Source organism: Cataglyphis hispanica, chromosome 18 (assembly GCF_021464435.1).
Source record: "Cataglyphis hispanica isolate Lineage 1 chromosome 18, ULB_Chis1_1.0, whole genome shotgun sequence".
Taxonomy (NCBI): Eukaryota; Metazoa; Arthropoda; class Insecta; order Hymenoptera; family Formicidae; genus Cataglyphis; species Cataglyphis hispanica.
In genome coordinates, this window is record NC_065971.1 from 2369411 (window position 1) to 2384780 (window position 15370).

A 15370-nucleotide genomic window follows, 5' to 3' on the forward strand; every position below is an offset into this window, starting at 1 on the left:
GCAGAGCGAAATGTACATGTATATTTGATATATTATTTATTGATAACTTTTTTTTACATTCGTTAGTGTATATATTGTAGACCTACTAAAAACAAATATTTTACAAGTCGGATCTAACTCCAAATCCAGGACCTGGTGGTGGAGATGTTAATGATGTAAGTCCACCTGCAGGTTCAGCTGCAAATCTTGGAGAATTTTGTGGACCAGGTGGAGGTCTTTCACCTTTCTTAAGAGCATTTATTACAGCTGTTGCAGTCTCTGGAGTCAAGTCCTCCTATAAAAAAGAATACGAAAATGAATATTTCATTAGTGTTAAATTTATTGCGTTTATATTTGAGAAGATAATTATACGCACATAATAATCATCGTTTACTTGAAACATCGGAGCATTGGCACAAGCACCAAGACATTCCACTTCCGAAATCGTGAACAATTTATCCGCGGAAGTACCACCGATTTCACAATTCGTAGCCGCTGTCACCGCCTTGACTATCGAATCAGAGTCTCTCAACCAACACGGTGTACAGGTACAGATCTGTACATGATACTTGCCCATAGGTCTGCGATTGAACATTGTGTAGAATGTCGCTACCTCGTAAACTCTCATATTTGGTACTTCTAATATTTCTGCGACTTTGTGCATGGCGGAAATAGGTAGCCAGCCATGTTGTCGCTGCGCCAGATCCAACAGAGGTATCATGGCACCACGTTTGTGACCTTCAGGATATATCGAAAGGATAGCTTTGATCCGCTTCTTATTAGCCTCATTGAATTCGAATGGTATATTAGGATTGTCATGTTCACTATCTCTATGCTAAAATTGGAAGGCAATGTAATATTTTCTCCTAATGAAATTTTTATTATTATTATGTATATTGTTTATTATTACATACAATGAACAGCTGATCTGATGTGCGATTCACTGTTGTTTGCACTCCCCTAATATTTCTTGGAGCCTGTTAAAAATGAAATTATTCTTAAATACTATTATGTGATTGAACAAGGAATTAGGAGTGAGATGTCAAATGAACAAAGAGAGAGAGAGAAAAAAAAACTCTCCCTCCCTCTTTCTCATCAGATTTTAAGTAATATTTTTATCGTTTATCCATTTATTCTGGTTCTCAGTCTAAACATACAAAATTAATATAAAAGAGAAAAATATTTTTAAAAAATAAAATTATGTGTATTTTTTATATCGAATAAAATATAGAGACTATCATTTTTCATGCGTGTGTAAAAAATATTAAATATAATTTACAAAATTTTCACGACAAAAAATTAATTGTCTAATTTTACAATCATTTTACACAAATCAAAGGTAAAAGATTATGTAAGGTATTTGAGGTTACAACAAAAAAATAAAAAATTGCGATGAATATACAGAAATAATGAAATCTCCGCAAATGATTTCACTCACGAGGAGCCCACAAGCTCGACGTAGAGACGTTAACATGTCGATACAGCTGCAATTGCAAGAGAAACAAGAAAATTCTTGTATACAACACTATAAATGTCAAATTACTCGTTGTTTTCTGCTACATCTATATTCATGAGAATATGAGAACGTCTTCTTCTTTGGTCTTTTAAATGGCCACATCCGATCTTCATGAGAAAGTAAATTCATAGAAAAGGTAACCAATTATGACTTATGAGATGGACGCCATGTAGCTAGAAATTCATGTAGATAGGCCAATAGTGCCAATAGTGAGTAGTAAGCAAATCAAAATAAATTTGAATCATACATATAATCGCGAGAAAAAATATAAATTAATTTTATATATATGTGAAGAAAATGCAATTTATCTAATATATTTATATATATATATATATATATATATATATTTGCGAAAAAATTTACATATTTGTAAATAAAAATAAACAAGAGTGCAATGAGTGCAAGTATGAAAGAGACAATGCATAATTTGAGTAATATCGTGAACAACGAAAAGATTGGAAATGTAGAGGTAATTCCGTGAACTCCGTTTTCTATCTTTTATTAATCTTTCTAATCTTTTATGATAAATTTTATCATTTGTTTAAGAACCTATCCGGCACTTTTTAAGAGCAATTTCAAATTTTCGTCAATTTTTATTGCACTTAGGTTATATTATATTAATTTTTTACCATAAATTTTGATAAGATATATATGATAAAGATTGATGTGTATATATATAAATAAATTTTTGACCGATATTCTCAAATATATATATATAATTTTGTTCATATTTTTTCAACATTATTAAAATTATTATAATAGATAATTATATTTATAAATATATGCTTTTTTAAAGGCAAATATTTTTTCTGCATGCATTTGTCAAATAATCTGTCAAATTATTTAATATAATCAAAAAATAATTTAAAAAATTGATAGAATAAAGCTTCCTTAGAGATATTTCAATTTTATTATACTCTTAGATGTGTTATATAATTGCAGCAGGCAAATGTGCCCGAGGAAACACCAGCAAAGCAGAAATTAAGAAGTTGGCTAAACCGACATTTACGAATTGAAATGACTGATGGAAGAGTGCTAAGAGGAGCATTTTTATGTACTGATCGCGATGCCAATGTCATTCTTGGCTCGTGCACTGAATTTCTGTCTACAGAACATACAGAAGCAAGAGTTTTAGGCTTGGTAATGGTACCTGGTCGACACATTGTTTCAATACATCTTGATGTTTAAAGTGGTGCGCTGCTCTTATAAGTCTGTAAATATATCCACTATATAATCCACTATATATACTTATTTATTATTTACTAATATAGATATTATATGAATATATTTGCCTTTTTAAAAATTTAATTTTTGCAACATAAATAAGTTAAGCAAAAATTAAAAGATATAAATACTGCTGTTAATCATTGAGCCAGAAAATTTTATGAAAAATATAAAAAAAAATATAAATGCAAAAATTTCTTTTTATTATAATTTTTCAGTTTATAATTAGACTAAAATGGAATAGCAAAGCATATTTTTTTTATCATAAAAGTATTGTAAATTCTAAACGAAAAATATATGATGATTTAATTGATCTCTAGTGCACTAAATATTTTTAATTTAATAACAGCATCTTTATCTGAAAAATAGATAACAATAAGAATTGAGATAATTGAATGTGAGATCAATATTAACCATGTACAATACATCTCAATAAATATGATAGGAAAATATTTCATTAATACAAGCAATCTATCAAATGACATAAATTTTTAATTTTTCTTTTATAAAGTTAATATAACATAAGACATAGGACACATTCCTGAAATCGAAAACCATTCTCTAGAAAAATGTACTATTGTTTTTCAGTTTTTTCCTTACTGCTTTTAATACATTGTCCCTGCATACGCCAGTATGCATGTTCCAACTGTTTATTGCTATCAGCTTCTGCTTTCACTTTACACTTTGCATCATCTATTCTTTGTAAAAGTGTATTGCTCAAATTTTCCATATTGTATAAAGCACTCAGTTGATGGACAGCTATTGCCATTTTGTATACATCTTCCATAGAATCAGATAATTTCTAATTATAAAAGATATTCACATTATAATTATGTATAATTTTTCTTATAATGCTTGTCAATATATTTCTACATATTTGTGTTTTGTACGAATGTGTCGCGCGCGCATGCGTTTCTATGCTGATATCAAATTAAACAATATTATTTATATATGTCATAATATAAAAGAATAAATTTTATTTGAATACTAATTGCTTTAGAAGCCACTTTGCTTGAATATTAATGTATGTTTTAGAAATTATTAATTAAAACATATGTCGAAATTAAAGTCATTGATAAGATTGTTCTTAAAATAACTATTAGAAAGATTTTTACTATATACAAAAAAATATTTATTGTGTTAAGTAAAAATCATTATTTTAAACAATAGTATATTACCGCAAGTTTTTCCTTTTTATCATACATTTCATTCCGTAATTCTAGAATCAAATCCCAATGCTCATCATTTACATTGTAAGTTAAAGTTTCTTCGAAAAGTGAAATAAGCTTGTTCAATAATGCTCTATAAAAAATGAAATGAGTTTGTCCAATAATATTCTACAGGGCACAATAGATGTTATATCACAGAAAAGTCTCATTTTCACAGATTTATCTTTTATCTTTTTATTTACCTATATTCAATACTCAGATCCGTTATTGCCATAAAATTAACAGTTAATGTCTGTGTTGCACTGTTAACAGCATCCAATATAGATTGTTTCATCATATATTCGTGAGTTAGCTTTTTGGTGTCCAATGGTTCAAATTGTAACTTCGTATTTGTACTAGGCTTATCAGAAGAAGTACAATAGGTGAATAATGTACTTGATGTATACTGATTAAACAAACAAAAAATTTATGATCTTTGCAATGCAAAAAAACAATTGTTAAGATATTAAATAATAATTATAACAAATATATTCTCACCATGGCAGGACTAATATTTTTTAATAATTTTCCAAGAATTTGACGCCTTGACATATTTGTTGACAATATATATAATTAACTTATATGAATAGTTGAAACCACTGTCGCCTGAATATTAAGATAAAATGATCTCTGATAATTTTTTTACTCTTAATTCTTAATTATACTTTTAGTGTTAACTCGATCCAAACAGTTTAACATATATGTACATGATATAAAAGAATGACATTGCGCGCGTAAATCGAGTGAACGAGAGAAGATTCTAACCTGACCTTATCTTTTTCTCTTGTCAAAATCAGATATTCGTGCGCAATAGTAGAAGAGAAGTACAAAAACAAATATTAAGTTCATAAAGTTTTAGCTAATTAAAAATAGTAAAATTGAAAAAATACAAAGATTTAAGTATTAATGCTTAATCATTCTTTTTCTTTCAATATTAGGAGCATATATTTTATTTTAAAAATCTTGTTTTATTTTTATAAGTGAAATACTTATATAAAATCTTTAAGTTCTATAATAAAAAAAATTTTTTTTTTGATGTTTAATAAAAATATATAACATGTCTTATGTGATAATCACGCACAATGCTATGTATATTTAAGAAAAATAAAAGGGTAGTAGTACATTTTGTTTGATAGTGCATTTTTTTTATATATTACACAATAATGTCTTATATATTTTTTATTTTTTTATCCAAATTAATAAATACCACAAGAATAACATTCAAAATTACATAATTGTTTTTATTGGAATGATAAGAATTTGTTGAATCAAAAATGCCTAATTGGCAGTAGAATGTCACGCATGATTTTTATTATGAGTGTTTTTCTAAACATTAAAAAAGAAAAAGAGAGAAGAGCTGAAAAAGCAATCTTTATCTAAAAGATAATGATCATATATAAATAAAAATTTATTATTTAGATGATAAATTTTTATCTATTCATATTCTCCATAACAAATTTTTAATATAAAATATAATTTTTTAAACATATTATATATGATAAAATTAATATCATATATTGATATTATAATTATATATAAATCATATATTTATAAATAACTATAAATATATGATATATATATATATATATATATATATATATATATATATATATATATATCACACACATATATATATATATAATTTTTTTTATATAAAGTGTTTATAGATAACAAAACAGAAAAAGGAAACTTATGCATGTGAATCTTCACTTATGAGAAAAAACAATACAATTTAATATAGAATATAGAATACATATAAATAGTCAATTAAGTTTTTCTGAAAATTACTTGGATGCAAGCATATAAAACTATATACTACAAGAAAAAAATATTATTTTTTAGGAAATATACGCAAAAAAATTTTGTTTTCATTCGTATTTTTACAAACAAATATGTAGTATGCCTTATATTATAACTCTGTATGTAATAATATATAAAAGATATACTTGCAGCAAGAGATATTTCATATGCAAGTTCGAAAATTTAAGATTGTAGGGATTTGAAGTAAATTTTTCATAGAACTGGCCTATACTCTCTTTTGTACCTAGTAAATTAATAAATTATAACAAATTTCGTATCAATAAATTAGATATTTGAATCTGTGTTATCGCTTGGCACTTGTACAACATAATTATCGCGAACAGTCTGTGATAAAATTATTTTTTTAATAATTTTAATATAATGAATAGAATTGAGAATATCTTGATATAAATACATATTATTAATTAAATGGGAGAGAACAACTTGTATTCACACTTCCATAGAATAATTTATCCAACCACAGCAATGCATAAGAATTCCTGCTTTGATTTTAAATGCATTGGATGAAGGTAATCTACAGAAATTGCCTAAATCGACAAATATCGTCGATCAACAAATAGAATCACACACTCTTTTTAAATAAATTATTTCTTATAGTTCTTGATGTATTTCTTCTGGAACTTGCTCCTCACTTAATCGTGGTTCCTCGCTTTCTGATAAAACTAATGGATCTTGTGTAGCGTCCATCGTTTTCAGCATCGGTTCTTGTTGTTCTTTCGCATTATCTGATGTAATTTGTTCATCGGTAAATTTGTCATTTTCAGTATTAGACATAAATTCCTCATTTTCTTCATTTTCTTCTGTTTTACTATCAATCGTTTGATTCGCCGCAGTTTCTTGTTTTGGTCTCCAAATTTTTACTTTAGTCACAAGATATTTAATTTCTCTGTCAAGTAGATCCATTTTATTTATAATATGGCGAACTTTATATTTCACTGGTTCGTTTAATGAAGCTTTTGCGAAATATTTTGAAATTGTTTCATAATAATCCTGAAAAATATCATTTTTTGTACATATCATATATTAGTATTATAAAGATCGTTATTTTAAATGTAATAACATAATGCATTATCCATTTAAAATGGAAATATCATTAAAATTATAAAATTAACATAACTACCTGCGTCTCATTAATCGCTCTTTCTAACGTCTCGACTTCAACGGGCGTAATAATCTCAGTCGTTGAACTCAAGTTACGCATATTCTCTAAGAATGTTTTACTGCCATTGAGTAATGAAATCATTCCTTTCAGAACTTCCGGACGGTCTCGGTGCTCAGAAACTTTCTCATAGACGTCGTTGGTTAATTTTTGCAATTTCATTAACTTTTCCTCGTATACTTCTGCGGTCGCAGTAAATCCATCTTCATATAACCACTCGGAGATCTCGGCACAAGCTTTTTGGATTTCTTCGACTTCTTTGTTAGTAGCTGCAACCGAATACTCTTCGGAATCGAGCTTCTGCTGCGCGTCAATTACATACGATTCGAGATTATTTAATGCAGTCTCTCGACGCACTTTTTCGGAATCATACACGTTCAACTGATGTATTCTAAAAAAAACAATACATTTTTATCGTTTTATAAAATTAATATATTAATATTGTTTAATATATATTGTTTAATATATATTGTTTAATATATATTGTTAATATATAAATATAATTATGCCAAATATAAGATTATTTGCACTTTCAAATGACACAATATTAATTAATTATGTCAACATTTGTTACGATATATAAAGATATGAGTAATTTTTTACTTATATAACATACACAAATGTTGCAAACATATATTAAATATATTTTTGCTCTCACTTTTCTCGAACTTCCGCGAGTTTTTTGCCGGACAAGATTTGTGATCCTAGTTTAATCTCGTTTGAACTGATAGGTTCTTTGATTTGAATAATGGTAGATTTTTTTTCTTTATTAGCCTTCTCAGTCTTATTTGGAGCTTTATCTTCGTCCATTTTCGTCTCATTTTTCTTTTTTTCCTTCTCCTCTGTGTCCTTTGAAGGCTCTGGAGATTCTGGTTCTTCATGTACCGGTTTTACATCCTCTTTCGGTGCTTCCTCCGTTTTTTCTGATGGTTCTTGCTCAGGAGAACCTAAAAGATTTTATGATGTATCTTTTTATACTTAGATAATATATAAATGATTACAATTTTTTGTTTGCTGATAAATAAATGCAAGACTTCTAAAAGTTCAATCTTAAATAACATTTAATAGAATAGTGCACATATTTTATAAGTAAAAAATGTGTGTATAAAATACCGGATGTTCTCAAAATTTGTATATATAAATTTTCAAAAAATTATTACAAGCACATTTAGAATGCATTTAATTATCAGCACAACAATACAACTTCAACTTTATTCAATAATACTATCTATGCTTTTTTTATACATTTCTATTTTAATATCTTATCATCATAAAAAATGCTTGCAAAAAATGATTTCAAAATGAAATATGAGATAATATTTTTGCATTTTTCTTGTTTTCATTATATATACAAATACAATTTTTTTTGAAAAATGATAGTTCTTTAATATATAGTTAGAGTATATAAAAAAGAACTATAATCATGTAAATATAATCCAAATTGAAATCCATACATGCAACAGAAATTAATAGCATCATTTTTTGCATTGCTTGCAGCACAAACCTGCAAAAAATTTACTAATAGTTGAGCCAAGTATTGAGAAAGTACCCTCTTCTTCGTCAACAACAGTGCTCAACTTTTCCGACACTAATTCCACATTCAATAAATTCAGTATGCCACTATCGTCCATATTAAAATGCACTTTGATTCCTTTACTTTCAGCTCCTTCCTTAGCATGCTTTTCTAAAGCTTCAGTTACACCATTCAATAATATAGTGGATATTTTTGGCTCTCCAATATACCTGTAAGAAAATTAAAACACTATAGTTTTAAATACAATAGGAACAAAACAATCAGTATTTAAAGTATAATTTATTTCTAATATTAAAAATAAATATGAAAAATACAGATACTTACATTACCTCTATGGGAGGTAAATAATCTAATTCAGCATAATTTACATGAAAATCAAAATCTTGTGTATGCTTATTAAATGTAATAATTTTCTTTTGTGGAAAGGGATTCATTTTTCCAAATAATGTCTTTTTCACCTATACACAAAGATAAATTTAAAAAAATATGTAATTATATATAATTTATATATATATATATATAATTATTCAATACAAAGAATTTTTTAAAATATATTAAAAGATCATATAATTAGCTTATACCTGTCTAACTTTGTTATCGGTATATCTATCAAAAGTGATTTGAATTGGAAACAATATAGCATCTTTTGTGATAAATTTCTTGACTTTAAAACCCTGACTTAGATCAGCTGCTTTGTATGCAGCTCCTAAAGCAGCTGCTTCATCTGTATTTACATTCTTTGATAATTCTGTTTTAACATATTGGGACAATGTCTCTTGTACTTTTGGCATACGAGTACCTGCTCCTACCAGTACAACATGCGATATAACATCCATTGTCAAAGCTGAAACAATTTATATTTAATGCATAGTTTATATTTAGTTTACAAAAATATTTGGTTATGCAAGAGAGAAGAGAGAAAGAATCATAACTATGTGTTTTATTATAGAAGAATAATCACCTGAAGTTTCTAAAGCAAGCTTCACAGGATTTGTTATACGTTCAAATAAATCTGCACATATCTCCTCCAATTTGTCTCTTGTGACTTGAAATTTGAAATCAATGTCATCTATTAAGCCTTCTATTTGGGCAAAATGATCTGCATTGGCGCTGAGTACAGTTTTGACGCGTCCGGCTTCTTTAAAGAGCTTTGCCATCGCTCTCGGGCTCGTAAACACCGAATTTGGTGTTTTTTTTAGCGCATCAAATTCTTTTGCTAGATAATTACGCAATCTAATTTGCATTTCTAGTCCACCAAGTGTACGATCATATCCTACTCCCAAAACATTAACGTGAGGATTCGTTTCGACAAAACCCCTTTCTTTTGTTTTCATGTTCTGATAGCTAACAATTGTTGCGGTACTGCTACTAGCTCCCATATCATAAAACATGATGTAATGTGCAGAATCATTTATTTCAGTTCTGCCAAATACACCGTAGTTCAAAGCAACCGCTGTATAATCATTTATGAGTTGTAACACTTTCAATCCAGCAAGTTCTGCTGCTTGAATCAAGGCTTTTCTTTCGGCTTGATTAAAGAATCCTGGTACAGTGATAACTGCCTCGTTTATCTTTTGCTGGGCTGAGGTTTCCGCAATCTCTTTACCCTTGTGCAGTATTTGTGCAAGTAATTCTTCTGGAGTATATGTAGTATTTTCATTTAACTTAAACGCGATAGTTTTCCTCTGATCATCAGCAACAATATTGTAATAAGGAAATCTTTTCAGATAAAGTTGTACTAGTGGATTGTCTATAGGCTTTCCTATAAGATCTAGAATATAGGAGAATGTGTTCTGGGGAAATCTCACTCCTACCACTTGAGCATCTTCGCCAAAAGATCTTTCTCCATCTCTGAACGCAATCGCAACTGGTGTTTTCCTCTTCGATTCCTTATTTAAAGCTATTTCCATAGGAACACCAGGCTGTAAAGTAAACAAAGAATATAATTGATCTTTTAAAGTATATCTGACATGTTCAATTAATAGTTTTTTAATACAGAATCATCAATCTATAAGTTAAATACCATTGTACAAATATGATTATTTGATTTACATACCGAAACAATAGCGACCTTCATCCATTCACTACCAAGGTCGATGCTCATAACAGCAACTTCTTCGCTAATACCGACGAAAGAAGCGATGATGAATAAAGCTAACGACGCCATCGACACACTTCTCTGCGAAAACTCCATCTGAAAATGAAACGAATCCTAAATATATCTTTTTGGCAAGAAAAATAAAAAAATTCAGAAACTTATTAATCTATATGTGTTAATGCTGAACTGATACACAAGGTAGTATCGAACTGTCAATTTCGATGATTTTGGTTATGAATACCGGCATTGTAAAATATGTCAATTGCAAAATAATACAAATTAATGACGTGCACTCACCCTGCATCAACGTTTTGATGACACGTTACTCGAGAACGATTCTCAGCTGTATACCATTTAGAATACACGTAAGTGTACTACAACCTTTTCTTAAATCAACAAAGGTCTAAAATCGTAATCTTTCTTCCGCCACTCTGAAACTTCGCTTCGCAGACACACCATGTGTCGGTGTGGCACATTGCGATTGGTAAAAAGACGAGCGAGCTCTTAGCTCGCATTGGTCCGCGTTGGCAAATCGGAGCCAATTCTCGCGCGATCTATGCTGCTAATTCCAGAGTGTTCGATGATGCGTAAAAATTGCGCATGTGTGTGATAGCTATTTTTTAGGTCTTAAGCCTTAAGGTTTATCCATCAAGCAAGGAAATTTTTATTTTATTCTTTGAACTCCTTTTATTTTTATTAGTCTAATTCACAGACTTCTATATTATTATTATTATTATTTGTGTGTGTATACACACACAAATAATAATAATAATATAGAAGTCTGTGAATTTGACTAATAAAAATAAAAGGAGTATATATATATATATATATATATATATATATATATATATATATATATATATATGCGTCTGTGGTCAAATTCCAATTTTTCATCTGATTTTCAAATTTTAATATATAGTTTGATATGGTCTTAACTCCACAATATTATCAAGAATATAAAATAAAGAATGTCATATTGTTGCATTTTTATATAATAGTACATGATAATTTAGTTTCTCTGTATGTACATTTATTTTGTATTGTTAATTAATATAAATTGATCTTTAAATCTATCCAAATTGAAAAATAATAATAAATAAAAAAATAACTATATTAATAAATCACTCACATTATGAAAAAAATTTCACTATTTAGTTTATTCATTATTTTAGTTTGAATTAAAAAATAGCAATGAGCTAATCTTAAAAAATTATGTTTCAAAACATATTTTATTTATTTAATTTCGAGATATTAGATAATTGAAATTATCTTTGTAAAAATTTCAAATGCAAGATATTTGCAACAAAATGAAAAAGTACAAAATGAAATGCAGATTAAAAAATTTCTGATATGATCAAAAAGTAATTAGTGAAATATAACTAGCATGTAATTCTATCACATAAATGAAACTATAATCTAATCTTACTTTTTTAGATTATCATAAATCTGATACATACATATAACATGTGATCACTCTCAATTCCAATGAGTATAAATAAAAGATATTACATAATTATAGCAATAGAGTGATGCTGTAGTTGAATTGGATTTTATGTTTTAAGCAGTACAAGATATTAATTTCACGAATTTTTTCAGTCGAGTTTTGCGTTGTGTGCTTATAGTAGTAAAAATATTTTTAATCAATGGTATGTCTCCATTAACCCCATTGATCTTCAGATCGACCAAATTTATATGTAAGTGAACCCAAGAAAATAAACACATTTTGTAGGAACAATCCCACACCTGGCCAATGATGTGGTGCCCCTATAAAAATATTACAATAATATATATCTCCTTTGATTATGACTATTATACATGTATAAACAATATAAAACAATATATACCTTCAGCCACAAAATCAGCAAATAAAATCCAACAGGCTGCTATTACTGCTGCAAATCCCATAACAAATCCAATAAATAGCCAACTCCTTGCACCTCTTGCTCCTAAACAGCCACCATTGTAAGCTTCTCCTCTTATCTGTGCATTTGTCACTGAATTGACCCTATAAAAATATCAAATTATTTTTTCATAATCAATACACAATAGTATCATTAAAATTTTTAAAATTTTATTAACAATATTATTAATCTACTTACATAAAAAGTGATATGGTACCAAATACTCCACATACATGATAAGCATTTGCCATTTCATCTGGATATTTTGCATGCGCATCTATTATAAACCACCATCCTACGAAAAACTAAAACAACACCTCAGTGAAACTTATATATTGATTGTGAAAAGAAATAAAAAATACAGTGTATTTTTATATATATAATAAATAAATATTATAATAAAGTAAATATTCGGATGGAATATTCTAATGAAAATAACTAATATTTACGCTCTAATTTCGAATTGATAAGATATGATTCATTGATACATGTATATTTAACTGTGCGAATGCATATATATTACATAAATATATAGATTTACCAGTGTTCCTGCAAGCATAGAAGCAAGCGCATTTCTTTTCTCACCGCCCTCGAACCAAACGCAGGAAGGAACCTGCATGCTTTCGAAACAGGACGTCATTTTATCGCTATTTTTATTTGCGGAAACGCAAGGATATTGGATTCCGCGACTAGACAGCTAACCTTAAACACAATGACAGATATCAACATATACAACACTGTGCATATAATCTCAAGAAATGCGAATCACAAAGAGTTTCGATGCTGACAGTAACGCTAGTAATATAAAAGCTAAAGTCCTTAAAGCCCTAAAGCCCGTATCAGATTACGCATTGACGATTGAAAATTAAATTTTGACCAATCAAGATAAAGAAATTTTAGTTTCTTTTGTTCTGATTAGTCAAATTCCAATCTTTAATCTTCAACCTTCAATTTTCAATGCGTAGTCTGATACGGGCTTTAGTGTATTGGAAATGACCAATGATGTTTAGAAAAGCTGGAACCGAGCACGTTTTTGAAATTGTTTTATCATATCTGTCACAGATTTGGAAACCCTTGAAAGAAAGAGAAAAACATTTGTCTCGAGAAATATATACATCTACAAAAATATATATTTATTTATTTTGATAAATTTCTATTGCAATTTCAGTTGTGCTATTATCTGTTTTAAATATGGCAATCGATTTAGGATTTGTGCAGACATGCGAATCGTGGCGATTGACAAGTAGATTCTTTCCTAGTAAAGTAGGCGGTAAGCCGGCCTGGCTCGACTTGAAAAATATTCCTGGTAAAAGTGATCTAGAATGCGAGTATTGCAACAATGTTTGCGTATTTCTGTGTCAAATTTACGCACCATATGAAGAAAACGATGATGCGTTTCACAGAACCATATATATTTTCATATGTAAGAACATAGATTGTTGCAGACCAAACCAAAATGGAAATTTGAAAGTTTTTCGATCGCAGTTGAGTAGAATCAATACTTTTTATCCGTCTGAACCGCCCGTCGAGGAGAAGAACTGGAGGACAGACATTGGTATATATTGTAGTGCAACAAATTATCTATTTCCATGACTTTGTAAACATATGTGAAACGATTTGGATTAATATTGTATATTTCTTTATTTTTAGATGTATCACAATGGATTAAAACATGTTATATATGTGGAATTGCAGCACCGAGTCACTGTGGCAAATGTAAAGTCGTCAATTATTGCTGTCGTGTACATCAAATATATGACTGGAAGAATGGACATAAATATATATGTGGTACTGAAGCAAATAATAACAATAATTTCTTGTTTCCCGAATACGAAATTGTAATAGAGAGTGATGATTTGACGAAAGATATTGAGCAAGATGATGTTGAAAGCGAACAGAAGGAGATTGAAAAGTATAATACTATGATTCAAAATGGCAAAGCTGGAAGTCTTCAGCATGAAGATGTTAATGACGATTTATTACAGATAGCTAGCGATGAAAAAGATGAAATGTTTACAGAGTTTCGTATGAGAACAGATAATTATCCAGATCAGATTTTAAGGTATATCTTTTCTTTGTAAAACAATTAGAGAAATTTGTAGTAACAATATGTATATTATCTGTATTTATGTACTAGATATGATAGAGGAGGAAAAGTTCTGTACATATCACAATATAATCAAATAACAGATATACCAAAATGTCCAGAATGCAATGGCAATAGACAATTTGAATTTCAAGTATGTAGAATTTACTTACATGTATACTGGGATGCAAAATAATGATTATAAATTTACATTAGATCTAAAAGACAAATTACTTATATAAATTTTTACATTTTAATTTTACATATGTGTGTGTGAGTATATATATATATATATATATATATATATATATATATATATATATATATATTTTTTATATGTTTATACTATTATATGAAACAATTTGCAGATAATGCCACAGCTATTAAATTTCCTAGGTTTGAAAGACATTGTCAAATGTCTTGATTGGGGGATATTGGCAGTTTTCACATGCCAACAATCTTGTATACCTAATGGTAAATATATAAGAGAATATATATGGAAGCAAGATATTGTATGAAAATAAACTGATTCAAAAATAAATTAGAACACATGAATGTATTCGCCTTGCTCGCCGTGCATTTAGTATACATTTAAAAAGTTTTTTTTTTAAATGTTACACATCTTATACTTTATACATGAATTGTATATGAATTGGTGTATTATCAAAAGTTAATTTCTTAGTAGAATAAATCACAATGTTATAAAAATGGGACAATAAAATAAACATTAATTAACAAATATATATATATAATCAAAACTTCTGGATCTTTATTAACATGATACTGAATCATGGCTGTAATGAAGAGGATTTAAAGGAGACTTACAAAGTGAACAATAAAATGA

At 28.4% G+C, this 15370-nt stretch overlaps 6 protein-coding genes across 9 annotated transcripts; 2 read left to right on the forward strand and 4 right to left on the reverse strand.

The window, feature by feature from the left end:
- Positions 1-19: 19 nt before the first annotated feature.
- LOC126856354 (NADH dehydrogenase [ubiquinone] flavoprotein 2, mitochondrial) lies at positions 20-1580 on the reverse strand. Its single transcript, XM_050604784.1, has 4 exons — positions 1418-1580; positions 894-956; positions 356-814; positions 20-274 (listed from the first exon to the last, which is right to left on the reverse strand). Exons 1-4 carry the CDS (start codon positions 1451-1453, stop codon positions 101-103), a joined length of 732 nt encoding a protein of 243 aa, XP_050460741.1. The 5' UTR covers positions 1454-1580; the 3' UTR covers positions 20-100.
- Positions 1581-1701: 121 nt separating this feature from the next.
- On the forward strand, positions 1702-5177 carry LOC126856419 (N-alpha-acetyltransferase 38, NatC auxiliary subunit). 2 transcript variants are annotated; one of them, XM_050604888.1, is made up of 3 exons: positions 1702-1964; positions 2438-2641; positions 4599-5177. In XM_050604888.1, the coding sequence occupies exons 1-3, from the start codon at positions 1890-1892 to the stop codon at positions 4602-4604; spliced, it is 285 nt and encodes a 94-aa protein (XP_050460845.1). In that variant the 5' UTR covers positions 1702-1889; the 3' UTR covers positions 4605-5177. The 2 variants fall into 2 exon arrangements, with proteins under 2 accessions (XP_050460845.1, XP_050460844.1); XM_050604887.1 differs by lacking the exon at positions 4599-5177 and having other exon boundaries at positions 2438-2736.
- Positions 2883-4601, reverse strand: LOC126856418 (uncharacterized). The gene is made up of 4 exons (XM_050604885.1): positions 4426-4601; positions 4131-4333; positions 3898-4021; positions 2883-3521 (listed from the first exon to the last, which is right to left on the reverse strand). Exons 1-4 carry the CDS (start codon positions 4477-4479, stop codon positions 3294-3296), a joined length of 609 nt encoding a protein of 202 aa, XP_050460842.1. The 5' UTR covers positions 4480-4601; the 3' UTR covers positions 2883-3293.
- A 460-nt stretch (positions 5178-5637) lies between the features above and the next one.
- On the reverse strand, positions 5638-11080 carry LOC126856355 (hypoxia up-regulated protein 1). Of its 2 annotated transcripts, none has more exons than XM_050604787.1 (9): positions 10837-11080; positions 10498-10635; positions 9403-10363; positions 9023-9285; positions 8766-8899; positions 8457-8650; positions 7566-7854; positions 6869-7298; positions 5638-6738 (listed from the first exon to the last, which is right to left on the reverse strand). In XM_050604787.1, exons 2-9 carry the CDS (start codon positions 10633-10635, stop codon positions 6340-6342), a joined length of 2808 nt encoding a protein of 935 aa, XP_050460744.1. In that variant the 5' UTR covers positions 10837-11080; the 3' UTR covers positions 5638-6339. The 2 variants fall into 2 exon arrangements, with proteins under 2 accessions (XP_050460744.1, XP_050460743.1); XM_050604786.1 differs by having other exon boundaries at positions 8412-8650; positions 10837-11078.
- A 992-nt stretch (positions 11081-12072) lies between these two features.
- On the reverse strand, positions 12073-13202 carry LOC126856231 (transmembrane protein 50A). The gene is made up of 4 exons (XM_050604552.1): positions 12982-13202; positions 12639-12745; positions 12384-12544; positions 12073-12303 (listed from the first exon to the last, which is right to left on the reverse strand). Exons 1-4 carry the CDS (start codon positions 13078-13080, stop codon positions 12197-12199), a joined length of 474 nt encoding a protein of 157 aa, XP_050460509.1. The 5' UTR covers positions 13081-13202; the 3' UTR covers positions 12073-12196.
- Positions 13203-13358: 156 nt separating this feature from the next.
- Positions 13359-15265, forward strand: LOC126856229 (programmed cell death protein 2). Of its 2 annotated transcripts, none has more exons than XM_050604547.1 (4): positions 13359-13995; positions 14091-14502; positions 14578-14680; positions 14895-15265. In XM_050604547.1, the coding sequence occupies exons 1-4, from the start codon at positions 13632-13634 to the stop codon at positions 15042-15044; spliced, it is 1029 nt and encodes a 342-aa protein (XP_050460504.1). In that variant the 5' UTR covers positions 13359-13631; the 3' UTR covers positions 15045-15265. The 2 variants fall into 2 exon arrangements, with proteins under 2 accessions (XP_050460504.1, XP_050460505.1); XM_050604548.1 differs by having other exon boundaries at positions 13361-13995; positions 14923-15067.
- Positions 15266-15370: the final 105 nt, after the last annotated feature.